General features: G+C 43.0%; 1 protein-coding gene across 1 annotated transcript; it reads right to left on the reverse strand.

The window, feature by feature from the left end:
* Positions 1-606: 606 nt before the first annotated feature.
* Positions 607-27,799, reverse strand: LOC145353172 (gamma-glutamylcyclotransferase-like). Its single transcript, XM_080203635.1, has 4 exons — positions 27,561-27,799; positions 10,380-10,522; positions 1,181-1,322; positions 607-1,004 (listed from the first exon to the last, which is right to left on the reverse strand). Exons 1-4 carry the CDS (start codon positions 27,777-27,779, stop codon positions 852-854), a joined length of 657 nt encoding a protein of 218 aa, XP_080059761.1. The 5' UTR covers positions 27,780-27,799; the 3' UTR covers positions 607-851.
* Between the last annotated feature and the right edge of the window lie 75 nt (positions 27,800-27,874).

A 27,874-nucleotide genomic window follows, 5' to 3' on the forward strand; every position in this document is an offset into this window, starting at 1 on the left:
GCTGAGTTTCTGGCTTAATAGTTTAGCAATAATACCACTAGGCCATCACCTCTCCATAATTTAATTTATTAAAATATAAATAGAACATTCCCAGCTATATGTATAGGGAGGCATCCATGGCTTATTCTGGTTTGAATCAGTTTTCTCTTGGCAGATTTGAACAGTTCCAAACCAGTCTCAGTTTTGTTGGCACAAATGAGTCTTGGAACATTTGTGCAGTACAAATCCACTGTTTACAGGACACAAGCTGCAAGGTTTTGGATACCTAAAACTTCAAAAAATTTCAACAAGGGACTGAAGGGCAACCAAGATCCTCAAATTACACACTTCCTTATAAACTAGATGGATTTAAAAATTCTCATTGCATTACAAGCAGCCATGAGATAAAATTTTCAAAAGTGCTACAACACAACCATAAGTCTTCAAAAGATGTTTCTAGAGATTATACCAGCTACCAATGTTAAGTCTCCCAGGTAACATGATCATTGCTACATGGTACAACAGAAGCAGAAGTTAGGATGATGGCAAAAAACCTGCCCTATATTGTAGTAACTATAAAGCACTTTTACTAAGTCAAATAATCACTGAGGGCTTTAGTACAAGATCAACAGTTTAAAAACAAACAATTTTAATACAAAACATCAAATGAAGTGATGTGAAAAATGTGATTAAGATCTTCCACCTACCCATTGTTATAACATTTGTACATTTAATTTGAAGTGTGTACAGCAGCTTCAATACAATTTCTATTAACTTATGATTTTGGAATTCAAATGCAATTCAATGTAAACAGGAATCAGAAGATTAAAAATGTCTGCCTTCTAGGCACAGTATACCAACTTTTCAAAAAGTCAATGTTTTAGTGCTGTCTGTAGCTGATTCAACATAGCTCGAATTTCCACTAGAAATTCAGTTGTTCCATCGTAATTATTAGTTCTTATAGCATCCAATTTCTTCAAGTATTCAGCAGGCAATCCACTCCGTTGTGCACCTGTACAGATTACCTGCAAAAAACAAAAAGGTGAAGGTGTTTGTTTAAACGTGTTAAGCTTTTTGGAAACCCTTTATTTGCAAAAGATTGGGTCAATGGGTTAATTGTCAAACATCAGAATGATAAGAGAAAAGTTCCCAATAAGCTACACATACAGGTTGCTGTGCAGCTTTTTTTATTAAAGCATACCTCTTTGTAAATTGGGGAGGGCAAGATGAAATTACTCCTATTATTTAATTGGTATGTTAGGCATGTTATTTCTTTTCCTGTATTTTCTTGTTGAATTCCAACTTCAATGGGACTGTAGATGCCTCTCAAAACACCTTCTTGACTGTTTGGGGTATGGGGGGGAAAAAGGAAAAAAGTTTAGTTACTGCACCTCCTGTAATTACCACTATCCCACCCAGTACTAAGCATTTTAACATCAAGGTTGACAAGTAAAGTAGTGCTGCAATCATTAATTTTGAAGGCAAAATGTTTTATAGATGAGGAGATTAGTTTTATATTTAAAAAATTTAATTGAATGGGAGGAAAATAGGGCAAAATCCTAGACCTTAGTCCATTTTGTCCTTTTGGATTTGATGCAATAAACTTCAATGCAGATGTTTCCCCAACCTTTAAAAGCTCCCCAAAGGTTTTTAACCTGCTTTACAATATTAGATGACAATAATTGTTACTTTCAAAGGAAAGCAACTGTGCAATGTTAAGAGAAAAAACTGCATTGTAACAAATAGCACATCTACTCTCTTCACTGCCATTCCCTGAAACATTTGTTAATGCAGTCCAATTGGAGGACCACTATAGCACAACCAGACATTCTGGTACACTGAAAACCATATGCATAAAGCTAGAGTTTTAAAGTGAAATTTAACAATTGTACAGCAGCATGGTCATCAGTGGTCAGCACTGCTGCTTTAGTGCCAGGAAACCAGGTTCAATTCCTGCCTTGGATCACTGGAGTTTGCACTTTCTTGCTGCGTTTGCATGGGTTTCCTCTGGGTGGTCCAGTTATCACCCACACAGTGTGCTGGTTAGTTTGATAGTCCTGATACTGAGGATCAATTTAGCAAAGGCCAAACAGTAAACATGTGGGGTGACAAGGATAGGTCTGGGGTGAGACTGTTGTTGGTGCAGTCTTAATCGGCCAAATGTCCTCCTTCTCCACTTGGAGATGAAATAGTAGATTTTTGTGCAAGAAAATACTCAATATTTTATAGCACACTGGCCTCAATTCCACACACAGTGACAAAAAAAACTTTAAGATTTAAAATCTGGACATTCAGGGAAGGACCCTGTCCCAGAGCTAATCTGTTCATTAGAAACTAATGCAGCATTGAGAGATCATGGGAAAATGCATTTCTTACTGATTCTGTCCAAAATCACAATAAACTACGAAGGGTTTTGAATGAAGCCCAATCCATCACGCAAACCAGCCTCCCATCCATTGACACTGTCTACACTTCCTGCTGCCTTGGAAAAGCAGCCAGCTTAAAAGCACCCCAGACATCCTCCTGTCAGGAAAACCAATAGAAAAGTCTGAGGACACATACCAACTGACTCAAATCAGCTTCTTCCCTGCTGCCTGACTTTTGAATCACCCTATCTTGCATTAAGTTGATCTTTCTCTCCACCCCAACTATGGTTGTAACACTACATTCTGCATGATCTCTTTTCCTTCCCTATGTACAATATGCTTTGTCTATATAGTGGAAAGTATTGTTTCTTGTGCCTGTATACTAATACATGCGACAATAATACAGCAAAACAAAGTTGTGAAATATTGGGACAGAAAATTTCTTGGGGATGATTCAGTTTATTTCTTCAGTGCAGGAGTGTAATTTTCTTGCATTTTGTTGAAGAGCAGAAAGATTACAGTTGGAACCCCCCGACCCAAAAAAGTTTCCAGGATGAGGACAAAATAGTTTTAAAAGACAGTTTTCTAATGTAGAACAGTATCACAAGAGCTAATCACATGGTTAATTAACTGAGGAGTTCCAATTTATCTAGCAGATTATAGATTGCAAGAACATAAGAAATAGGAGCAGGAGTAGGCCAACTAGCCCTTCAAGCCTGCCCCACCATTCAATAAGATCATGGCTGATCCGTCGTGGCTCAGTTCCACATTCCCGCCCTCTCCCCATAACCCTTAATCCCCTCTCAAAAACCCATCAACCCGCGTCTTAAAAATATTTAGCGAGGCAGCCTCCACCACTTCAACAGGCAGAGAATTCTAGAGATTCACCACCCTTTGAGTGAAGAAGTTCCTCCTCAACTCTGTTCTAAACCGCACTGCCCCCCCCCACTTTATCTTGAGGCTGTGCCCCCTAGTCCTACTGTCCTTTGAGCAGGAAGAGTCTCTCCACCTCTATCCTATCCATCCCATTCATCATCTTATACGTCTCAATGAGATCTCCCCTCATTCTTCTAAAATGAGGGGAGATCTCATTGAGACGTATAAGATGATGAATGGGATGGATAGGCCCTGTCCCCACTGCAGCACCAGGGAAACCCATCTACAGTGTACCATCTTCCTCATCTAGTGCCTGAGTATGACGCAATGACCATCCATGACTAACCATGTTTAAAAACAGTGACAAGATTGAATTGTTGTACACCTACTGAATGTCCTCAGACACCCTTTTAACTCCAGTTGCCTTGGTTTTGCTTCTTGAAACTTTTAGACCTGTGGCAATGTCACCCTTCTAATGGTCACATTAAATTTTATTATACAGAAGTGCTCTGTCAAGCCCTACCACTGGTGGAGATGTTTTTTGCTCCACTGAAGGAGACCTCATCCAGTGGAACAAAAAAATGTTGAAGCAATAAGATAATTGAGTGTTTCCTCAAAATGATAACCACATTTGAAGCAGTTCTTTGGTAATGCATAAACTTTTGGATGAATGTGATAGATAAGAGTGTTCAGGGTTAAGTAACTGATTCATTGGCCAACTGATCACAGGTATTTCATATTTAGTGCTACTGTGCTTAGTTATTTCAATAGCACCTGAGCATAGCAATATAATTTTATGCAGAAAAATATTTAAGACAAGATTTCAAATGTTGATCAATTTTCATGTTTCAGCATATAGCCATGCAGAGGAAGGAACAATCTGCAGGAAAAGATACAACAGGAGCAGACCATTCAGCTCCTTGTTCCTGTACTAACTCCACTACTCAATTTTGCCTTCATTGTATAGTACCTTTGGTACATTGTATTTGCTAACCAAATTTAAGTTTACAATTTTAGAATCAGATGGTTACTGTACTGAAGAACATTCAGCTCTACAGCCATGTTGTCTTTCTACAAGAAAAACTCCACTATTCCCATTCCCCAGCCATGGAAATTCCACCTTCAGGTTCTTATTAATTCTCTTCAAAAGCCCTGACTGCACTACTTGAGGGTAGTATCTGCCTCTATCATAACCATTTGCAGTGCAAGAAGTTTTTAAAATCATGTTGACATTGGCAAATAAACCAATTACATTAAACTGGTATCCTTGGATGTCAACACTTGTCAATACAAACTGTCCATTTACTGTCTAAATTCCTCATGCTTTTGACTCTCTCTATCAAATCTCCACTGCCAAGGTGAACACCAACATCTTTAATCTAGTCACAAATTAAAAATCACCTTCAAATCTTTTCTAAAGCCTTCACTTTGTTCCTATATACAAAGCCTTGGATTCCATTGATCCCTTAACTATTTTCTCAACTTGCCACCTTACGCAATACATGCACACATATTCCCAGGTATCTACCATCTACTACTTGGGGAGTGGAATGGGGGGCCCCAGTAGAGGTACTTCTTCGTGGGAGTCCTTACATTTTCCATTGTGTAGAAAGTGTTGCATGCAGCAGCACCATGTAATGGTAGGTTAAGGCAGGTCAGAAACCCAGGCCCACATGTTTTCTGTGGCCAAGAGAAATGTGTTCTACGTGCAAAAAGGCTACAGCCCCATTTTAAGTACATGGAGTGATTTCTCAATTGTTGGTTGCACTTCAGCCCCACACTCCCAACTTTTGTCACCTGTTGCAAAGGGAACAGGAGCACCTCTTCCCAAGTCTTTCTAGCCAAGGTGATCAATCGATCCAGGGGGTTATGACTTGACTGTCTGCCTCTCTTCTCTTGGCTATGTTCACAGCTGGGTGACTGATGAGGAAACACGTCCATCAGTACATTCAGGAGTTCTGTGAACAGTTGGTACCACTGAGGCTGGTCATATTGTCACCCCTGGAAATAATACTTGATTAGGTTAAGTTTCCTTTGACATTGCATTTTAGTTAATGCACCTATAGTGCCCCACCAGGACTGTCACCCCCTCCCTTGTTTAATGTAATGTAGAGTATATGTTCCTAGCCTCTGTTCCAGCATCCCTTTAGAATTATTCTAGTTTTTCAATGAAAATTCGTCACTTCATAATCTCCCACGTGTCCTCCCATTTTAAACACCTGCAGTACACCCAAGTTTGTCATCTGCAAAATTGGAAATGCTGCCCCTTTACATGCAAATCTGGTCATTAATCTATTAAAAAAGCAATCTCTGGAGACACCCACTATACCTTCCTCCAGTTTGAAGAGACAGCCTTTTACCACGTCATTTTCTGACTCTCTGGGCTTTAACTTTGCTGGCAAGTTTATTATGATACTTTAAGCACTTACTGAAAACCCTCATACACCACCATCAATACTCTGGTTACCCAAAAAAATTAGTTTTACACAATTAGTCTTGAATAAATCTGTGCTAGTTTTCCCCCAATTAGCTCACACGACTGTTAATTTTGTCTCAGATTGTTCCTAAAAGCTCTCAATACCAAGTTTGAAGTCGCTGAACTGTATTGCTAGGTTTCTTTGTATTAACCCTTTTGTGTAAGTGTAACATTTGCTGTTATCCATGCCTTGGCCACCACCCCTATATTGTAGGAAGATTATTATTAATACTATGGTACTTGCCACAGCATTCTCAGATGCATCATAACTGGTCCTGGTGATTTATTACCTTTTAATATACAACCAATCTCATTTAAGATTTGTTAATCTAGCATCAATTGTCTTTTGTAGTGAGTGTCAAACTTATTGTGCACAAGAGTTTCCAAATTTCACTGCTGAAACATCAGCCTCTATTTTAAGATTTTGTTTCCTAATCCAAGATTTCACAGCAAGCAGAAAGTTTATTTCTAACTCCCCAACCTGTTCTCTTTCTCAAATCACCCTTCAACTTTCTGAACTCCGAGACAAACTGCCTTTGCTTGCGCAATCTCTCCAGTTATCCTGGTAATCTACGCTGCATTCCCTCCAAAGCTAATATATCCTTTCAAGGTGTGGTGCTCAAAACTACCCACTGTACTTCAGATGTGATGCAATCAGCTTCTGTATAATTGTAGAACTTTCACCCTATTGTACTTTTGTTCTCTAGAACAAGGCCAGCCTTTCTAAGCATTTTAATGGTTTTCAGAACCTTTTCATTTGATTTTACATGGACCCTCAAGTTTGAGCTTTTTATTCATTCATGGGATTTTGGCTTCACTGGCTAGGCCAGTATTTATTGCCCATCACTAATTATCCTCAAGAAGGTGATGGTGAGCTGCCTTCTTGAACTGCTGCACTGACAGTGCTGTTAGGGAAGGAGTTTGAGATTTTGATCCAGTGACAGTGAAGGAACATCAATATGTTTCTAGTCTGGATGACAAAGCTTGGAGGGGAATTTGACAGTTGGTTGTGTTCCCATGCACCTAGATGGAAAATTAGAACCTGGTAACAACAGTAAATCAGAAATATAAGGGGGAGCTGCAGCTAAAGTCCCCTTTAGCAATGATAAGGAGAGACTTGTTAGGATAGTCAGTAATTGTAGGTTAATTGGCCAAGCAGTTCACCAGGAGTAAACAAAAAGGGGAGAACAGGCAAGATGAAATTTAGTTTTCTGTTTTTCCATTTCTTTGCCACTGAAGTTTTACAATGGTAGCAGAGGATGTTTGCTATCTGTAAGCGAAAGATTGTAAACTAAGCTTTCTTCTGAAAATAAATATTGTCTTTGGAGTTAGCATTGAGAAAAATGGCTTGGAATCACTTTGGCAAATGGCTGAATCAAAATGTACTGTTTTGGGGCATGATTACCTACTGATGTTTTCAGAGTGAACTTGGAGTGATGGAAGAATTAAGTAACCACGTGGACAATTTACTTCCTTGAAGAAAAAGTGAAATGGCTTTAAGATGCAGTGTTTTTGGTGTTGGGGTCCAAGCATTTGAACACATTAAATTCTACAGAAAAATCTATCAAAAGGATGGAATTCAATAAAGTGGATGATATTTGTGATTGCAAAAATTCCATCTAGAACTTTCCCAATCATTTGGGACATTTATTAGACTATCAAATATAGACAGCTTCAGTTTTGATAGGAGTTAAATCTGCAAAAACATTTTCCAGCAACGCATGGCACAAATGGGCCTTTTCACAGTTTAAAAAAAAGGGAGCATACAAATGTTGTTAACAGGATAGAGGCCAAATGTTAAAGAATTGTATTAGAAAAAATGACATATCACTGACAAAGTGAAGAGAAGAGTGAACCCCAGAAATGCCAAAGATGTGGTCAGTATTTATGATGCAATTCTAAATACCATTATGTAACAAACTAATTATATTGTTCATTTGTACTAAATGAAATGACATGTTCCAAGTTAAACCTGAGACCAGTGACTTGGAAAGAGGAAATATTGACCAAAGAGAAGGTGTTACATAGATAAGCAGCTTCAGCCCTGTGATGAATGTAATGATTAGTTCAACAGCAGATGCATGTTGAGTGCTGGCTGAAATGGCACCTAGACACTTTAAGTAACAAGGATTAGGAATTTGAGTCCCATTGATTTCAGATCTAGGAATAGTGACACACTGATTCCCTGCAAGATAGCTGGAGTCAATTATTAGCATGGACGTAGTATCCAGCAAAATACTGTTACAATTGACCAATGAGGTAAGAAAGTGCAAATAAACTATACATGGAAAATGACAAGGCCACTGTATCTTGAAAACTGGATTTACAATTTACATTATATTCCTTTAATGAAACCCAACTTTTCTAATAAGGAAATTAAAGGAGTATCCAGGGAAAAGAATTTAAAAGACAAAAAGCTAACGTTAAAGTTTCACCCAGCCCTCATGGTTACAAATTTTGCTAATGGATGAAGACGACACTAAACTTAAGATAAGCACTAGATATGATATCCAAAGGACACCATCACAGCCCATACTGAGTCTATCCTTACAATGAAATTTCAAATAGGTTGTAGCTATGGATTTAAATGCAGGAAAAATTTTCCTTTTATATTTAGATTTGGCAAGGTTTAACAAGTGGTCCCAGGATCAGACTGGGACCACTGGCAAAATTCCTCACTGATAATGGGGGAGTAATTGCTGATGACGACTTTCAGGATGTGCAAAAACATGAATATGATTGTGCTGAAACTGTGCTATTCACATTTTATATTTCTGTAGAGCATTTACAGCTGTTTTTCACCCCTCAAAGTAGTCAGTATGCCTGGAGGGAATGCAGCAAATGCTGGAAAGTAGTATAATTATTCACTTTAGCTACATAGTGAATACTTGGAACAAAGCTAAAAACTTTGTTGAAAATGGGAAAGGTTTTTAATTTTGAAGTAATGGAAAGTGAGTTATGTATACAGGGTCATATTGTCATGTGATATTAGAAGTGCAAGGTCCCAGGTTTGTAGCAGACAAAAAATAGTGTGTGTGTGTTCAATTACTGGAGGAGACTGTTCAAAGATACAAGCTGCTCTGAAACCTTATCACTGTTACCTCAATTTAAAGCAAGTAAGCCTGGGTTTGCTACCTATATTTAAAATGTGGTTTAAGTCTGAGAAGACTTTTGCTTACTTGGAACTGAAATAGTAATAAATTAGAAAGGTTTCTTTTCATGTTTAAAATTGTTCAATGGTTAAGAATTAAACTGCTTTGTTTTGTTACACTTTGATTTGACTTATTGTTACATGTCGTATGATAGTGAAAAGTATTGTTTTTTGTCTGCATAGCAGGCAAGAACTTACCATTCATTGAATACATAGGAAAGGAAAGGGTGCAGAATATATTGCTACAGTCATAGTTAGAGCATTAAAAAGAGATCAGTTTAAAATATGGTGGGTCCATTCAAAAGTCTGATGGCAGCAGAGAAAAAGCTGTTCTTGAGTCTGCTGGTATGTGTTTTCAGACTTTCGTATCTTTTCTCCCCCCAGTAGAAGGTGGAAGAAATTATCTGTGTTGTGTGGTACCCTTAATTATGCTGGCTGCTTTTAAGGGCAAACCCTGAAAGCTTGGGTTTACTAGCAAATAAATTGGTTGGACTATATCCTGGTGTTGAGAGACTTCTTACTGTGTTTACCCTAGTCCAACACCAGCATCTCCACATCCTTTTCCAAGGCACAGGGAAGTGTCTTCAGAGTTAATGAAAGCCAACATACTTAAATGGTCTCATGAATAAAGTTGTTTTGATTAAAGATCCCCACTTGTCAGCAGTCCTCACATTTATGCCAAAATAGAAAAATTATTGGGGCCCAGTCTGACTTCACAATATACCTTGCAGTTCAAGTCCAGCATCCTAATAATGAATATAGCAGAAGAACAAACTTGTAGTAAATGGGGAACAAGAATAATCAGTGATAGATGAAATGCTTCATGAAATTTGGCAGCTGTAAAGTAACATCTGCACAAGCACTGAGGCAATCCTTACCCAGAATTCACTGCAGATGGTCAGGTGCTATAATCCATATCAGTGGGAATTCAAAAATTCCTTCAGTTCACAGTGATCATCCCAGCTTGGGACAGAACTACAATTAGCACCACCTTTTCACTGTATTGAAAGCACATGAGCAAAGAGCATTCTTTAAAGCAGAAGCATTAACTGAATCCTAGTTCACTGGGGTATACAAATGGGAAATAGTTTCTGTCAATGCAAATAAAGTTTGTGGGGCTGGGGGTGGAAAGGAGAAAAATTTGATCTGTATTTTTAACTTGAATAGCCATTAGAGTTTACAACAGGGAGGGTTTGCAAATAGATAGAAAGCTGCAATTATTCGTCTGCAGAAAGGAAGAGATTTTAGCTAACCTTGGATAGAGAAAGCACTAACATGTAATGTTGACCCATAGCAGTATACATTCATATTGCTATGGTTACTGAGGTGTTTTAATGCATGGAGCGTGTCAAAGATTAAAATTGTGCACAGAAACCAAATCACATGGATGTATCTGACTCAAAAGCCTGAACTCAATCATATTTTAAAAACAGGATAGTATCTGATTGACCACCTTTCAACTCAACAGGAAGATACATGGGAAAAAAATTAGTTTAAAAATATTGGTTAGGTATACAAAAACAATACTTGCTCATCTAAAGTGCGCCGATCAGCAGCTTTCAAACGCCATACGACTCCCCACACATCATCTTCAGGACTTGGGATGATAGTAGCAATACCTCCTCCCCAGGAATTTTCATACCCCTCAGAAGTGCTAAATGCAAGCTTGTAGCCCTGTTTTTGGGGAAAAAAGAAAAATCTGAAATTTCAACCACAGACTTCACACCTGAAACATTGTGAATTATATTTGAATATCAGGATTGCAATGCACCAAAGCTGAATACACTTTAAACCAGGTTATGTATCACATAACATACAGGGAGACTCAAGAGGCTAGAAAAAGCTAGAAACAGAAAAACATGTCTATTCAACAAAGTATTGAGTCTTTGTTTAGACTCACTTTAGATCTCCCAATGGTAAGGTGTTACATATTAATCACATTATGCTTAGCATCTTCAAATGAGCAAAAACTGACATCTGAACATTACAAACAATCACACTGAACACATCAGGAACACAACTACTGCATATACTTTGAACTAACTTTATTCAGGCTTTAGACCAAATTGACAATAAGGATGCAGGAGTCCATCATGTGACATGAGTCATTAAATAACTGCATGCAAGCAGGAAAAATTACTACACATGTATATGGAGAAACTTGTGCTGTGCTACAACCAGCAGAACTCAATTCACATATAAACAACAGGTTTGCAATGTGTACCTTTTAAACATTTTACTATTGAAAATACAGTGCAAAAGATCAGCTTAGTGTCATAAACAGGATAGGATGAAAACTTTGAACTACTGGGTTAATGAGAATTTATAAGTAACAAATTACACAAAGTAATAGTGACATGCAATTTCTGGACTGGATTTTTCTGGCTTGTGCCTCCTGCAATCATGAGGCAGACAGCTTGTATTGAGTAAGCTGAAGGTGAAGCAAATGTTGCCTTCCCAAAAGGTGGCAGCAACTTTAGCACAACGTAGCATTATATATAGTGTCCAGCCTAGTCAAGACATGAGGACAAATGCAGATTAATCAGACTTGAAGCAACTTGCATAGTAGCTGCATTGCAAATCTGATTACTAACTGCAAAGGTTAACATTTTGAATTTGCAACTGTTAACTTAATTAGCAGGGAATGCTGAAACCCCTGCTATTAAGGGGCTCTTAAAACAGATTAATCTAAAATAGGGTCCATAATGTGCCTTATATACACACAAAGGTATCACAATGTGTCTCTTACATATATTTGTATAAAGGTATTGCTTTAACACATCAATAGTAATTAAGTATTGTAAATTTGAAGTGTAGTTTTAAAGATGAGTTTTGACCAAAAGCAACTGCCCAACAGCAGAATGGGAAAAGCAGTATTCAACAGGCAACATTCAAATGGAATAAAGTAGCATAGAACTTAATCAGTTAAAGACTTTGGAAGACCTTGCAGCCACGAGGTATGAGGTAATAGAATGAATAAAAGGATTCAACTGCTAATTAAGTGAATAGGAGCATTCTGGTCCTCACTTGGCCTGATAAAGTGTAGCCAGTTAGACAGGATGACCCTCTTCGTTCTCAGTACATAGGTGGTAGGAGCAAACCTTGAACCTGTCAGATATGCATAAGTTACTAGGCGATGGAGGAAAGACATTTGGGTCCAGATAGCCAATGAATTCTTAATTGTGCCAGGGTAGAATATAGTTGGCCAAGATAAGTATTGTAAAGATCAGTGCTCCTTCCACTCTCATTTGTCAGCCACTTTAAACTTGAATAGCAGGTTAGGTGTAAAGATTTGCATTCTAATCAGTAATCGGTAAATTGTCTGTGCTTATATGCACTGAGGACGGAATTGTCCATTCACCTGATGAGGAGTTTAACCTCAAAAGCTTGTGAGTTTACTATCAAATAAACCTGGTGTTGTCAGACTTTGTGCTGTGTTTACCCCAGTCCAACACCAGCATCTCAACACCAAGGTAAGCATTAGCAGGGAATGCAAACTTTTAAAAATAGTGCATTAGATGTGTTCAAGTGATGTAATTTTAGAGAGAAGTTGGAATCCATCCTGCATCTCTCTCCCAATGCATATTTGGCTGCAGACTGTCTCAAATTTTGTATTAGCTGAATGCAGGTCTCCCAGAAGGAAGTGCCCAGAGAATTCCCCTGACAATTTAATGCTGCATGCAGGGTTCAGTCACAGCAACCTGGACACAGGAAAGTACTTTTGTAATGACCACCCAGTAATTAGAGGGTCACATGTCTGGCAGCCACAAGTTGTTAAGAAGTCTCACAACACCCAGTTAGAGTCTAACCAGTTTGATAGTAATCTCAAGCTTTCAGAAACAGCGTTCCTTCGTCAGGTGTGTGGAAGGTTCTGATCAGAGAAGGGCATATGAAGTCATACAGCTTACAGAATACTGATTAGAATGTAAGTCTTTACAGCTAACCTGCTATTCAAGTCTTAAAAGATGCAGACAATGTGAGCAAGATAGCATTAGCATAGGTTAGAGAGATGTGTATTAACAAAGAACAACAAAAGAACAACCCAGCACGGGAAACAGGCCCTTTGGCCCAATGAGCCTGCGCCACCATTTCAACAAAGCATTTTCCTACACCTACCCTGCCCTGTGTGTATGTGATTGGTACCCCTAATGTAGCCAAATTCAGGGGAGAATTGTCTCCAGATAGGACAGTAAGTGAGATTTTACAAGACTTCTTACCAACTTGTGGCTGTCAGACATGTGACTGTGTTTACCTCAGTCCAACACCAGCATCTCAACATGAGCCACAAGTTGAGCAAACCAAATTGGGCAAGGGGTATGAGTACAGTATGACTGTATAAAGAAACTGCACTCAATGCAAAGGGCCAGGGACAGACTCCTGGGACACCTTGTCAATGGAGCAAAAAAAAAAGCTGCACAGTAGTTAGATGTTAGGGGTAAATCTACACAATGTGAGGGGTCAGGGACTGAGACTCAAATTGAGTTACAGAACAGAGCAAAAAAGCTATGTAGCAGGACAAGGCTTTGAGGGACTAGACTGTACGAAAGGATTATAGATAGTTTGGGCATAAGGAGACTCTCAAAGGATTTTTTTAAAAATGTGCAGGGACAGTGTGTATCCCAGGGTAGGAATTGCCATTGACAGATTTGGGAGAGGAGCAGAAAGAGGTCAGTGAGGGGTCAGCAAGCAGCTGAAGGCTCCGATGTAATTTCTGAAGAGGGAAGCTAAGAATTCAGAGAAGGATTAAAGAAACAAGCAGAACTAGCTTTGAGAGAGTGTGAGATTGGTTGGAGTGCCATGTGATTTAGAGTATGGTAGGCAATATAATTATCTTCAGTTACAGGTTTAATGAAAGAAAGCAAAGGCAATATTATTTATGTTTATTTGTGAGCACTTAATACATTTTTCTCCCCAGTTGAGATTGATGCAGATTTAAAAAACAAAAATTCTTGAAGTTCCTTCGTCTTGGAAGTGGTCAGTGACCACAATTTTCAACTGAAAAGATAATTCAACAGATGAGCTCTGCGCTGTTGGAAAAGAAGTTTATGAACAGATTACTTTCAAAATGGCATTGCATTATGTCTTAAGTTGTAAGGAGTGGTAACAATTTCAATAAACATTTGAAATGACTATCATTCTGAGGGCAGGAGCAGAGTTGTAGAAATAATTAAACATTGCCAATCATACCATTAATTCAAAACAATGAAAAAAATGTTAGAATTAGGTTTTGAGAAGGGAGTCAGCATGAAGTGCTTGAATTGCCAGAAGTGTGTAAGGGTGTTAGCATGTCCCTCAGAGTCAGAGGTTTACAGCATGGAAACAGGCCCCTCAGCCCAACTTGTCCACATTGCCTTCAAAACCCCTAAACAAATCCCAATTGCCCACATTTGGCCCATATTCCTCTATATCCATTGTACCCATGTAACTAAATGCTTTTTAAAAGACAATTGTACCCACCTCTACTACTACTTCTGGCAGCTTGTTCCAGACACCCTGTGGGGAAATTGACCCTCTGGACACTTTTGTATCTCTGCCATCTCACCTTAACTTATGCCCTCTAATTTTAAACTCTACCTTTGGTAAAAGATATGACTATCTTCTCTATGCCCTCATTTTATAGGCCTCTAAGGTCACCCCTCAGCCTCTTACGCTCCAGAGAAAAGAGTTTAGTCCATTCAGCTTTTCTTTATAACTCAATCCATCAAGTCCTGATAGCATCCTAGTAAATCTTTTCTGCACTCTTTCTAGTTTAGAAATATCCTTTCTATAATAGGGTGACCAGAATTGCACACAGTATTCTAAGTGTGGCCTTACCAATGTCTTGTACAACTTCAAGATGTCCCAACTCCTGTCTTCAACGTTCTGACTGATAGAGCCATGTATGCCAAATGCTTTCTTCACTGTCCACCTGTGACTCCACTTTCAAGGAGCAATGAACATGTACCCCTAGATCTCTTATGTAATTCTGCCCCCCCCCCCCTTATTGATTAAGTCCTGCCTTGGTTCAGTCTACCAAAATGCATTGAACTCCATCTGCCATTCATCAGCCCACTGACCCAATTGATCAAGATCCTGCTGCAAATAGAGATAACCTTCCTCAATATCCACCATGCCAATCTTGGTATTATCTGTGAACTTACTGACCAGGCTCCTTATATTCTCACCCAAATCATTAATACAAATGACAAACAACAACGGGCCCAGCACTGATCCCTGAGGCACACTGTTGGTCCCAGGCCTCCAGTTTGAAAAACAACTTGCTACAACCACCCTCTGGCAAGGAGCCAATTTTGTATCCATTTAGATATCCTAAGATTTAACTTCATGCAACAACGTATCATGCAGTACTTTGTCAAAAGCCTTGCTGAAGTCCATGTGGACAACATCAACTGCACTGACCTCATTTACCTTCTTGGTTACCCTTTCAAAAAACTGAAATTTGAGAGACATGATTTTCTACTCAAAGCCATGCTGACTGTCCCTAATCCGTTTTTGCATCTCCAAATGCCTGCGGATCCTGTTTCTCAAAATACCTTCCAACAATTCATCACCACAGATGAGGCTCACTGGTCTGTAGTTCCCAGGTTTTTCCCTGCAGCCCTTTTTAAGCAAAGGCACAATATTTGCCATTCTCCAACCTTCAGGCACTTCACCCGTGACTATGATTCAAATCTCAGTTAGGAGACCCACAATTTCTTCCCTAGCCTCCCACAACATCCTGGGATATATCATTAGGTCCTGCAGATTTACCTACCTTGATGCGCTTCAAGACTTTCAGCACCTCCTTCTCTAATATGTAAACGCCTCAAGACATCAATATTTATTTCCCTAAGTTCCCTAACATTTACGCTTTTCTCAACTCATGGACAGCAAGTATTTCAGAGCCACTTACCTTGAATGGGAAAGATAATTCTCCAACTTTTGGAAGCTGGGAGATTGAAAGGAGTGTCCAATGGATGATGTTCAAAATGGGAAGCAAATCTTTTGCCAGTAGACAGACATGTAAAGATCAGCAGAGATGCAAGGGAGAATCCCACAGGAGGGCTGATGGTGCAAGGAATGGAACAGAAGTATGTTGAATAAGTGGCTGAGGAAGCAAGCAAAGGGTTAGCATAGGAACCACTTGCCGAAGGGACAATTCACCTGCATGTAGATTAGCATACTTTTCTTGCCCAACAGAGAAGCCAGCACAGCATGGGTGGTGGTAGAGGATAAGGGAATGATGATTGAGGGTGAACAAATCCCCGGAATAATTCAGCACAAGTAGCAGAGTTGTTGTCTTTAACTGTGGCTTTAGAATAGACCAAAGGAAAATGTGTCAATGTTTATACTGACAGATGTGCATTTGGAATAGTTCATGATTACATGGCAGCTTGGAGCAAATGTGGTTTTGTGACTTCTCGTGGGATACACATGAGGTTTAAGTAGAAATTTACTGCAAGCAGCTCACAACCCACCTAGAAGCAGCAGTAGCAAAAAGTCCAAGCCCACCAGAAAATTACAAGTTAGGCACAGAAAGGAAATAGCTTAGCTGATAAAGCTTAAAGGTTTTAGTGGAACAGGATTGGGAATGGAAGCAGGCTACAGGAGTAGCAGCTGTAGTCGTTAGGGACAGCTCAATATTAATGTGAAACAAGTGCAGTAACAAGCAGCTGAAGAGGAAAAGGAAATGGAAATGTGGGAGAAAGATCATAATGGACTATAGAGAAGGGAAGGAAAATAATAGCCCTCAAGGTAATACTGCAATCATTGGTGAAAATGTATCATGTATTAGCACATATGAGCAGAGATAAAGTGTTTAATTTCAGAAAATATGTTAACTGATAGGAAGGGATGTGGTGAAGTTTTGTCAGATGTCTGCTGTGCACCCTACAGGAAGCTTGCCACACCATAAAGGACCATAGAAGTTACAAATGGGTTTTTACAGGGCTTTTGCCGCTGGTATAAAGACAGACATTTTGTAATTGTAGATTAGTTTACGCGATGAGTTGAAGCATTTCCATGCAAGAAAAAAATCCTGTTTTGTCAGCTTAAATCTGTTGTCTCATGTGGGGACTCTGATTGGTACTTTATCAAAAATCCAATTTGGCCCAAAAGATACAAAAAAAATTGCCATTTATTGTGAAGACTATGATGTAGAGTTTTGGTCTCCTTATTTGAAAATGAAAGTAATTGCATTAACAGTTCAGAGTAGATTCACCTGACTAATTCTGGCAGTGAAAGCTTATAATGAAGAGTTGGACAGTTTGGACCCTTGCTCATTGGTGTTAAGAATTCAAGGTGATTAACTTCCTGGTCCTGCAACATCACACATGGCAGGCAGACAATACCCATGCAGACAGGCTGGGCAATCCCTCAGGACATGGCAAATACATGGTGAACAATCACTGAAACAACTATATGACAACATCAACAAGTTCCACCCCAGACTTACCATGGACTATTCTCCAGAATTGGTTGCATTCTTGAACCCAATCATTGCCAACAAGGAAGGTCACTGTTCTCTGGAGCTGTGATTTCGACGAGTGGCTGCCTTTTGGTGAGTGTGCTGCATTGTAATTACTATATTTTGACTTAATTCTAGTTCGAGAGGGTTTTTTGATTATTTTGGCGCTCCGTAGCGGGAGATAGGCGCGGGGGCTGCTGGGAAGGGAGCGCGGGAGTATAAAAAGAAGGCCAAGGTAGATAGCGGGCAGCGTCGGGAGCGGGCAGCGGAGTGAGGCGGGAAGCAGAGAGAGGTAAAAGGGCTTAAGCTCACTGGGCTTGGGCGAGAGTAGGCTTGGTAGCAGGAATTAATAGGACAACTTAATAGGGGGCAAACATAATGGCAGGGTCTAGGGTTACACGTGTTCACTGTGTTCGTTGTCATATGTGGACATTTCTGGAGACAGCACATCTCCTGAAAGCCCACATATGCGGGAAATGTCTAGAGGTGCAGAGATTAAGGGCCCGGGTGAGGCAGCTGGAACTGAGGCTGGAGGATATGTTTTTAGTTAGGGAAAATGAGGAAATAATGGATAGGGACAGTAACACTGAGCAGATACCAGGACCTGGGAGGAGAGACGGATGGGTCACAGTTAGGAAGATCAAAAAGAAAAGGAGTCGTGGCACTAGGACCGCCCTGGAGGAATTACCCCGGAATATCAAGGGTGGGGTGACAGCTGGGGTAGAGAAGGCAAGGGAGGGAGATCAGAATACCTCAGAGGAAGGGAAGAGTGCAGGGTGTGAGATAGTGGTGGGGGATGGGAGAGTCAAAGGGATTGACAGGCGGTTCTGTGGGCAAAAGCGGGAATCCAGGATGGTAGTCTGCCTCCCTGGGGCAGGGGTACAGGATGTTTCAGAAAGGGTAGAGGGAATTTTGAAGGGTGGAGGGACCAAGTCTGATGTGATAGTGCACATAGGAGAGAAGGATGTAGGAACAAAGTGCAGGGGGGACATACGTAGGCAGTTCAGGGAGTTGGGGGCTAGGCTGAAATGTAGGGCCTCCAGGGTGGCGTTCTCTGGGCTGCTGCCAGTGCCTGGCGCTAGCAGGGCTAGAAATAATGAGATACTCCAACTCAATGCGTGGTTGAAGGATTGGTGTAGGGCAGAGGGTTTTAGATTCGTAGACCATTGGGAAGTCTTTATGAAAGAGGGGCAAATATATAAGAGGGATGGGGTACAGTTAACTGGGAAGGGTGTGAATATCTTAGCTGGAAGGTTAGCTGGAGTGTTTCGGCAGTGTTTAAACTAATATGGAGGGGGGGTGGGGATGTGGACGGAACTGGGATTGGGGATAGGGTAAGCCCAGAGGGTAGGAAGAAGGATCGAATTGTTTCTGAGTGTCTTCGGTGCATGTGTTTCAATGCTAGGAGTGTGACTGGCAAAACAGATGAACTGAAGGCAATAATGTTCGAAAGGAAGTTGGAAGTGGTGGCGGTGACAGAGACTTGGTTAAAGGAAGGGCAGGACTGGCAGTTGAATGTTCCTGGGTATAAGTGCTTCAGGCGTGATAGGGGAGGGTCACAGAGAGGTGGGGGAGTGGCGTTGTTAGTTAAGGATTGCATCATAGCAGTGCAGAGGGAGGGAGGAATAGAGGATATAGGAATCGAGTCGCTATGGGTGGAGTTGAGGAATAGGAAGGGAGATGTTACTATGTTGGGTGTGTACTACAGACCGCCCAACAGCCTGAGGGCTGTGGAAGAAGGGATAAGCAGGGACATTCTAGATAAGTGCAGGAAGAATAGGGTGGTGGTAGTGGGAGATTTTAATCTCCCCGGGGTAGACTGGAAGGTGCCAAGATCAGAGGGTGCTGACGGGGAGGAATTTGTACAGTGTGTAATGGAAGGATCCCTGGAGCAGTATGTGGATAGCCCGACCAGGGAGGGGGCTATACTGGACTTGGTTCTGGGGAATGAGCCTGGGCAGGTGGTTGACGTTGAAGTAGGAGAGCAGGTGGCTAACAGTGACCACAACTCTGTCTGGTTTAAGATATTAATGGATAAAGATGAAGCCTGTCCTAAGGGGAGGGTGTTAAACTGGGGGAGGGCTAGATACAACCGGATTAGGCAGGATCTTAAAGATACGGACTGGGGTAAGCTGCTTGATGGCAGGTCGACGCTGGGTATGTGGGAGTCTCTCAAGGGAAAACTAAAATCTTTGCAGGAAAGGCACGTGCCGGTCAAGAGGAAGGATGGGAAGGGTAGGATTAGAGAGCCGTGGGTAACTAGGGATATTGAGGACCTGGTCAGGAGGAAGAGGGAGGCGTACATTAGATCTAGGCATTTGAGGACAGAGATAGCGTTAGAAGAATACAGAGAATGTAGGAGAGAACTTAAAAGGGGCATCAGAAAGGCAAAAAGGGGCCATGAAATGGCTTTGGCGGGTAGGATTAAAGAAAATCCTAAGGCATTTTACTCCTATGTTAGAAATAAAAGGATGGTTAGAGGGAAGATTGGCCCTCTCAGGGACAGAGGAGGGGAACTATGCTTGGAGCCTGGGGGAATGGGGGAGATCCTGAATGAATACTTTGCAAATGTAGTACCGTTGTTTAAGAAGGGTCAGAGGGATAACCCAGGGAATTATAGGCCGGTGAGCTTGACTTCAGTTATAGGCAAGCTAATGGAGAGGATCCTCAAGGATAGGATGTATGAACATCTGGAGCGCTGCAATCTGATCAGGGATACGCAGCATGGCTTCGTTACAGGGAGGTCGTGCCTTACGAATCTAGTGGAATTTTTTGAAGAGGTGACAAAAACGGTTGACGAAGGACAAGCCGTTGATGTTGTCTATATGGATTTCAGTAAGGCGTTTGACAAGGTCCCTCATGGTAGGCTGATAGAAAAGGTGAAGGCTCATGGGATACAAGGCCAGGTATGTAGATGGGTGGAGAACTGGCTTGGGAGGAGGAGACAGCGAGTAGTAGTGGAAGGCTCCTTTTCCAATTGGAGGCCTGTCACCAGTGGTGTGCCGCAGGGCTCGGTACTTGGACCTCTTCTATTTGTGGTATATATTAATGACTTGGAAGAGGGGGTAGGTGGTGTGATCAGCAAATTTGCTGATGACACCAAGATGATTGGATTGGCGGGTACTGAGGAGCAGTGCCTGGCAATGCAACAGGACATAGACAGGCTGGTAGATTGGGCAGATAGATGGCAAATGGAATTTAATCCGGAGAAATGCGAGGTGATGCACTTTGGCCGGAATAATGTGGAGGGGAGTTATACGATAAAAGGTAGAACTATCCGGAGTATAGATACGCAGAGAGACCTGGGGGTGCAAGTGCATAAGTCCCTGAAGGTGTCGGTACAGGTGCAGAATGTGATGAGGAAAGCGTATGGTATGTTAGCCTTCATAGGAAGAGGTATAGAATATAAGAGTAGGAGTTTGATGTTGCAGTTGTATAGAACGTTGGTTAGGCCTCACTTGGAGTACTGTGTCCAGTTCTGGTCGCCGTACTACCGGAAGGATGTAGAGATCCTGGAGAGAGTGCAGAGGAGATTTACCAGGATGTTGCCTGGTATGGAAGGGCTGTCTTACGAGGAAAGATTGGATGAACTTGGGCTGTTTTCCCTTGAGAGACGTCGGCTGAGGGGGGATCTAATAGAGGTTTATAAGATTATGAAGGGGATAGATAGAGTAAATGGTGGTAAGCTTTTTCCGCTACAAGAAATGGATAGAACGAGGGGTCACGGGCTTAGGGTGAGGGGGGCTAGGTATAAGACAAATATTAGAGGGCAGTTTTTCACGCAAAGGGTAGTGGGGGTGTGGAATGCACTGCCGAGTAAGGTGGTGGAAGCAGGCACGCTAGGGTTGTTTAAGAGTCACTTAGACAGCCACATGAGCGGGCTACATATAGGGGGATATAGTAGGCCTTACTGAACATTGTAGGCTTGGGAATACGTTTTGCCTCAGGAATGTTAGTCTTTGCCTGTTTAATAATGAATTTTTTTGTCTCCACAGGCATTTAAGTCCAGCAAGGGGCATGCAGGCGGCAGGTTGTAGTGGGCTGCTCTTGGATGTTGCTTCGGGAGTTGCCTATTGCTTCATGTCGTTAGTGTGCTTAAACTGGACCATCTCGAGGGCAACATGACAGCTCAGAGACTATCTCTGTTGCTGTGCGGACACATGGATTTGGGCCTGTGTCTGTGGGAGTTTGCACGTTCTCCCCGTGGTTGCGTGGGTTTCCTCCGGGTGCTCCGGTTTCCTCCCACATCCCCCAAAGATGTGCTTTTAGGCTGATTGATTGGGTACTAAAATTGTCCCTAAATTGGACCTCCCTGATCCTCGCACGTTAGGCGTAGACTAAAATCATGAATAGGTCACTGAGATAGTAGGACGGCGGCGTGGGCTCGTTGGGCCGAAGGGCCTGTTTCCCGTGCTGTGTTGTTCTTTGTTCTTTGTCACCACTGTACCACAAGCCCACAGACAACCTCACAATGCTCCACTTCTCCAGCTTCCACCCTAAACACATTAAAGAAGCCATCCCCTACAGACAAGCCCTCCATATACACCAGGATCTGCTCATGACAGACACCTCCAGATGCTGAAAGATGCCCTCAGAAGAGCAGGATATGGTGCTCTACTTATCTACAGTTCTGATGCACCACAGCAAACAAAAAACCACACCAACCACCTCAGAAGACAAACACAAGACATGGTGGACAGAGTCCCCTTTGTCATCCAGTACTTCCCTGGAGCAGAGAAGCTACATCTTCTTCAGAGTCTTCAACACATCATTGATGACGGCGAATATCTCGCCAGGTCCATCCCCACACCCCCACTTCTTGCCTTCAAGAACCACACAACCTCAAACAGACCATTGTTTACAGCAAACTATCCAGTCTTCAGGAGACCAGTGACCACAACACTACACAACCCTGCCACAGCAACTTCTGCAAGACATGCCAGATCATCAACATGGATGACATCACCAGATGTGATAACACCATCCACCAGGTACACTGCACACATACTCCTGCAACTCAGCCAACGTTGTCTACCTAATACGCTGCAGGAAAGGATGTCCTGAAGCATGGTACAGACGCTACAACAACAGATGAATGACCACTCGACAATCATCAGGCAAGACTGTTCCCTTCCTGTTGCCAAACACTTCAGTCACGGGCATTCAGCCTCTGACCTTCAGGTAAGTGGTCTCCAAGGCAGCCTTCACGACAGCACAGAGTCACTGAGCAGAGACTGATAGCCAAATTCAACACACATGAGGATGGGCTCAACTGGGATCTTGGGTTCATGTCACACTATCTGTAACCCCCATGACTTGCCTGGGTTTGCAAAACCTCACTTACTGTACTGTATGGAGACAATACACAAGAACACAAGAAATAGGAGCAGGAGTAGGCCATCTAGCCCCTCGAGCCTGCCCTGCCATTCAATAAGATCATGGCTGATCTGTCGTGGCTCAGTTCCACATTCCCGCCCTCTCCCCATAACCCTTAATCCCCTCACTTATCAAAAAGCCATCAACCTGCGTCTTAAAAATATTTAGCGAGGTAGCCTCCACCACTTCAACGGGCAGAGAATTCCAGAGATTCACCACCCTTTGAGTGAAGAAGTTCCTCCTCAACTCTGTTCTAAACTGCTCCCCCCCCCCCCTTTATCTTGAGGCTGTGCCCCCTAGTCCTACTGTCCTTTGAGCGGGAAGAGTCTCTCCACCTCTATCCTATCCATCCCATTCATCATCTTATACGTCTCAATGAGATCTCCCCTCATTCTTCTAAACTCTAACGAGTACAAGCCTAGTTTATTCAGCCTCTCCTCATAGCTCAACCCCCTCAACTCCAGTATCAGCCTAGTAAACCTCCTCTGCACTCCCTCCAAGGCCAAAATATCCTTGCGCAAGTGTGGCAACCAAAACAGCACACAGTACTCCAGCTGCGGCCTCACCAATGCCCTATACAGCTGCAGCAAGACCTCCCTACTTTATATTCAATCTCCCTCGCTATGAAGGCCAGCATCCCATTAGCCTTCCTGACCACCTGCTGGCTGGGTTTTTGCGACTCATGCACAAGGACCCCGAGGTCCCTCTGCACCATCACCTGCTGCAGTTTTTCGCCACGCAAGTAATAGTCCTTCCTACCATTATTCCTACCAAAGTGGACCACCTCACACTTGCCAACATTAAATTCCATTTGCCAGTTCCTGGCCCATTCGCCCAGCCTATCTAGATCCTTCTGCAGACTCTCCACACCCTCCGCACAATTTGCCGTTCCCCCAATCTTGGTGTCATCAGCAAATTTCGACACCATACACTCGGTTCCCTCCTCCAGATCATCTATATAAATGGTAAATAGCTGAGTCCCAGCACCGACCCCTGGGGCACTCCACTAGTCACCAACCGCCAATCCGAATAGCACCCATTAACCCCCACTCTCTGCCTATTTGACAGCCAATCCTCTATCCACGCTAACACCCTACCCCCAACTCCATGCCCCCTTACCTTCTGCAATAACCTCTTGAGGTACCTTGTCAAACGCCTTCTGAAAATCAAGACCACATCCACTGGCTCTCCTCTATCCACCGCCCTAGACACATCCTCATAGAAGTCCAATAAATTTGTCAGACACGACTTCCCCTTAACGAAACCGTGCTGCGTCTGCTCTATCAAGCAATTCCCCTCAAGATGCCTCGCTATTTCCTCCTTGATGATGGATTCTAACATTTTACCTACAACAGACGTTAAACTAACCGGCCTATAATTCCCTGCCTTTTGCCTGACACCCTTCTTAAGCAAAGCGTAACATTAGCCGTTTTCCAATCTTCCGGCACTTCTCCGGAATCCAGCAACGTTTGGAAAATAACCAAGGCATCCACTATCACCTCTGCCATTTCTTTCAGAACCCTCGGATGCATTCCATCCGGTCCTGGGGACTTGTCCACAATCAGCCCCTCCAGTCTGTCGAGCACCACCTCTCTAGTAACAATAATGTCATCGAGGCCCTCCAGTCCTACCACCTTTCCATTGCTAACACCCGGCAAATTATTCACTCCTCCTCTGTGAAGACTTAAACAAAAAAGTTATTCAAGACCTCAGCCATTTCCCCATCCCCTACCACTAAGTCCCCCCTCATCCTCTAAGGGTCCAACGTTCACCCTGGCCAGCCTCTTCCTTTTTATATATTTATAAAAACTCTTGCTATCTTTTTTATATTAAGCACTAGCCCAGCTTCATAGTTTCTCCTACCCTTCTTTATCAACTTCTTTGTCAATCTTTGTTGACATTTAAACCTCTCCCAATCCTCTTCTCGCCCACTACTCTTAGCTACTCTAAACGCCTCCGCTTTTAATTTAACACTTTCCTTCACCTCCTTCGTTATCCACGGCTTATTACCTCTCCTCCTACGGTCCTTTTTAACCATCAGAATAAATTTCTGCTGAGCACCAAGAAAGATCTCCTTAAAGATCCTCCACTGCTCCTCAGTAGACCTGCCTTCCAACACGCTACCCCAGTCAACATTCGCCAATTCTTCTCATCCTACCGTACTCCCCTCTGTTCAAACAAAAGACGCGTGTCCAGGAACCCATTTTCTCCTCCATCTGCACCAGAAACACCACCATACAATGATCACTCCCCCCAAGAGGATCCTTCAACGCAAGGTCCCTAATTCTACCCACCTCATTACATAACACCAGATCCAAGATAGCCGACGAGGGAGCGCGCTCCAACACACACTGTTCAAGGAAACTATCCCGGCAGCATTCCAAGAGTTCCTCCTCGAGCCCACCGCGTCCGACATGGGTCGACCAATCAATATGTAGATTGAAATCCCCCATAATTATCGCCGTTCCATTCCTGCACGCCGCACTTATTTGCACGTTAACAGCCCGTCCCACCTCCAGATCATCATTCAGGGGCCTACAGACGACACCCACCAGCGTCTTCCTCTCTTTGCTGTTCCTAATCTCCACCCACAACGATTCCACTTTCTGCTCTTTGGTTCCTATATCATCCCTTGCTACCACCCTGATGCCATCCTTAATCAGCAGAGTTACACCCCCCCCCCCCCCTCTTCTCCTCCTGCCTATCCTTCCTAAACACTTGATACCCCTGGTCATTCAGCTCCCAGTCCCTGTCACCTTGCAGCCACGTCTCTGTAATGGCCACCAGATCATATCCATTTGTGCTGATCTGCGCCACCAGCTCATCCATTTTATTCCGAATGCTTCGTGCATTCAGATAAAGTGCCTTCATCCCAGCCTTCACCTGGACCCTATTTGCTAGAATGCCACCAACCATACTCATGCCCCCTACTCCCTTTATTATTGGGACATCCTCGGCCTCTTCCCTTACCTGTACCCTCTCCTTAACTTTAGGCCCCGTAATGTCACCTACCCTCGCACCCTCCCCCCCCCCCCCCCAATTAGTTTAAAGCCCTGTCTACAGTCCTATTTACACGATTCACCAGGACTCTGGTCCCAGCACGGTTCAGACCAACCCCATCCCACCCACCCCAATACTGATGCCAATGCCCCATAAATTCAAACCCATTCCTCCCACACCAATCCTTGAGCCACCTATTCACTTCCTTAATCTTATCAACCTTACGCCCGTCTGCACTCGGTTCAGGCAGTAGCCCAGAGATGACCACCTTGTCGGTTCTACTTTTTAATTCCATTCCCAGCTTTTCATACTCCCTCCCCAGATCCTCAGTTTGCATTTTGCCTACGTCATTGGCACCCACATGTACCACAACGACCGGATTCTCACCCTCCCATTCCAGGTTCCTCTGCAGCCCAGATGCGACATCCTGGGCCCAAGCACCAGGCAGACAACACACCCTTCTGTGCACTTTGTCACTGTGACAAAGGACAGTGTCAATACCCTTAACCCCACTATCCCCAATTACTACTACATTCCTTTTCACCTTCTCTTTGCCTATGTCCTGCGACTGCATCACTGTACTGTGTGCAGTTTGCTCACCTGCCTCACCTCCCTCATTCTCGTCCAGACTGGAAGCAAAAACCTCAAACCTGTTATGCAGATTGAGAGGCTGAGGCATCCGCTCCCCACCCTCCTCCCTCCGCTCCCCACCCTCCTCTTGTTCCTGACCCTTGGAGTTAGCCAGTCTGGGCAGGGGGGGGGGGGGGGGGTTAGATGTCACTTGCACCCCATTGACAATGGCACCCTCTCTCCCCCAGTGAGCCTCAGTGTCTGTAGCTCAGAGGCCAGCTCATCTACCTTGAGCTGGAGCTTCTCCAGCAACCTGCACTTACTGCAGACATGGTCACTGGGAAGGACCCTGGGGTCCACCAGCTCCCACATCATACAGAAACAACACATCACATGCCCCTCCATTATTCACTGTAGTAGTATTGAAAATTTCAACACGAACTTACCTGGCCCTTTTTCTCCTAAGCCCTAATAGCTCACTCTGCTTCCCTCTCACTCCACTGCCTGCTCCGACGCTGCCCGCTGTCTACACCAGGCCTCCTTTTAAACCTGGCGCTGTTTTAAAGCCTGCTCCCCCACAACTCCCTGCTAGCCACTCCCTTAGAATTCTTAAAGCGGTAGATACAAAAAGCCCGCAAAAATGCTTTTAAATGATTTAAACACTTCTACAAGTTAAGTCCTTATTACGAAAGTGCTTTAAACTTAAATAGGTTTTTAAACAGGTAATCTCTTATCTGTCTCTCTGCTCCAGCAAACGATGCACATCTCTTTAACCTATGCATAATGCTCTTTCCACTCACATTGTCAGCATCTTTAAGACTTGAATAGCAGGTTAGTTGCAAAGACTCACATTCTAGTCAGCAAGCTATAAACTGTCTGCTGTTATATGTTCTGAGACCAGAACTCTCCATTCACCCGATGAAGCAGCAAACCCCAAAAGCTTGTGAGTTTACTATAAAATAAATTGGTTGGACTTAAACCTGGTGTTGTCAGACTTCTTACTGCAAATACTTGAGCAGCAGCCAGTACAACAAAGAGACATACGCACAGGAGTAGCACAGTGGTTAACCGTGCAAGGGACCCAGGTTTGATTCCTGGCTTGGGTCATTGCACGTTCTCACCATATCTGCATAGATTTCTTCCGGGTGCTGCGGCTTCCTCCCACAGTCCAAAAAAAATGCGCTAGTTAGTTCCATTGGCTATACTATATTCTTCCTCAGTGTACCCGAAGAGGAGACAGAGTGTGGATTTTTCACAATAACTTCACTACAGTGTTAATGTAAGCCTACTTGTGACACTAATAAATGAATTGTCCCTCACCTTCAAGCAGCCCACAGCGACCTGAACAGCTGAAGGATTGCGAAGCTGCAAACGCTCCCGCAGCAAGTTACTGCCGTAACCGAAGTAAAAGAAGTCTTCCTCACCCTTAAGGGCAGCGCTCCGCTCCCTGCCGTTGACCCGCTCCGCCATTAAGGCAGAATTTTTTTTGTCCCGATAAATTAGCAAACACAAACTCAACACCAAATAATAGCGCTTCATCTCTGCAACCGAGAACCCCAGCGGCTTGTCCTGCCTTTTTATAGGCGCAGCCCCGAGCCGGTGCGCATGCTCAGTGAAAGTGCGAGACGTTGGGG

Source organism: Carcharhinus amblyrhynchos, chromosome 2 (assembly GCF_965287045.1).
Source record: "Carcharhinus amblyrhynchos chromosome 2, sCarAmb.v2.hapA, whole genome shotgun sequence".
In the NCBI taxonomy this organism is placed as follows: Eukaryota; Metazoa; Chordata; class Chondrichthyes; order Carcharhiniformes; family Carcharhinidae; genus Carcharhinus; species Carcharhinus amblyrhynchos.

Bases quoted from the DNA above. Each gene is read 5' to 3' on its own strand.
- LOC145353172 (XM_080203635.1), bottom strand. From the start codon at position 27,779: ATGAAGCGCTATTATTTGGTGTTGAGTTTGTGTTTGCTAATTTATCGG. The intron at 10,523-27,560 runs GTGAGGGACAAT...CCCCAAAAACAG, and splicing joins TCGCTGTGGGCTGCTTGAAG to GGCTACAAGCTTGCATTTAG. The intron at 1,005-1,180 runs GTATGCTTTAAT...TGTTTTTTGCAG, and splicing joins CCTCCCCAATTTACAAAGAG to GTAATCTGTACAGGTGCACA.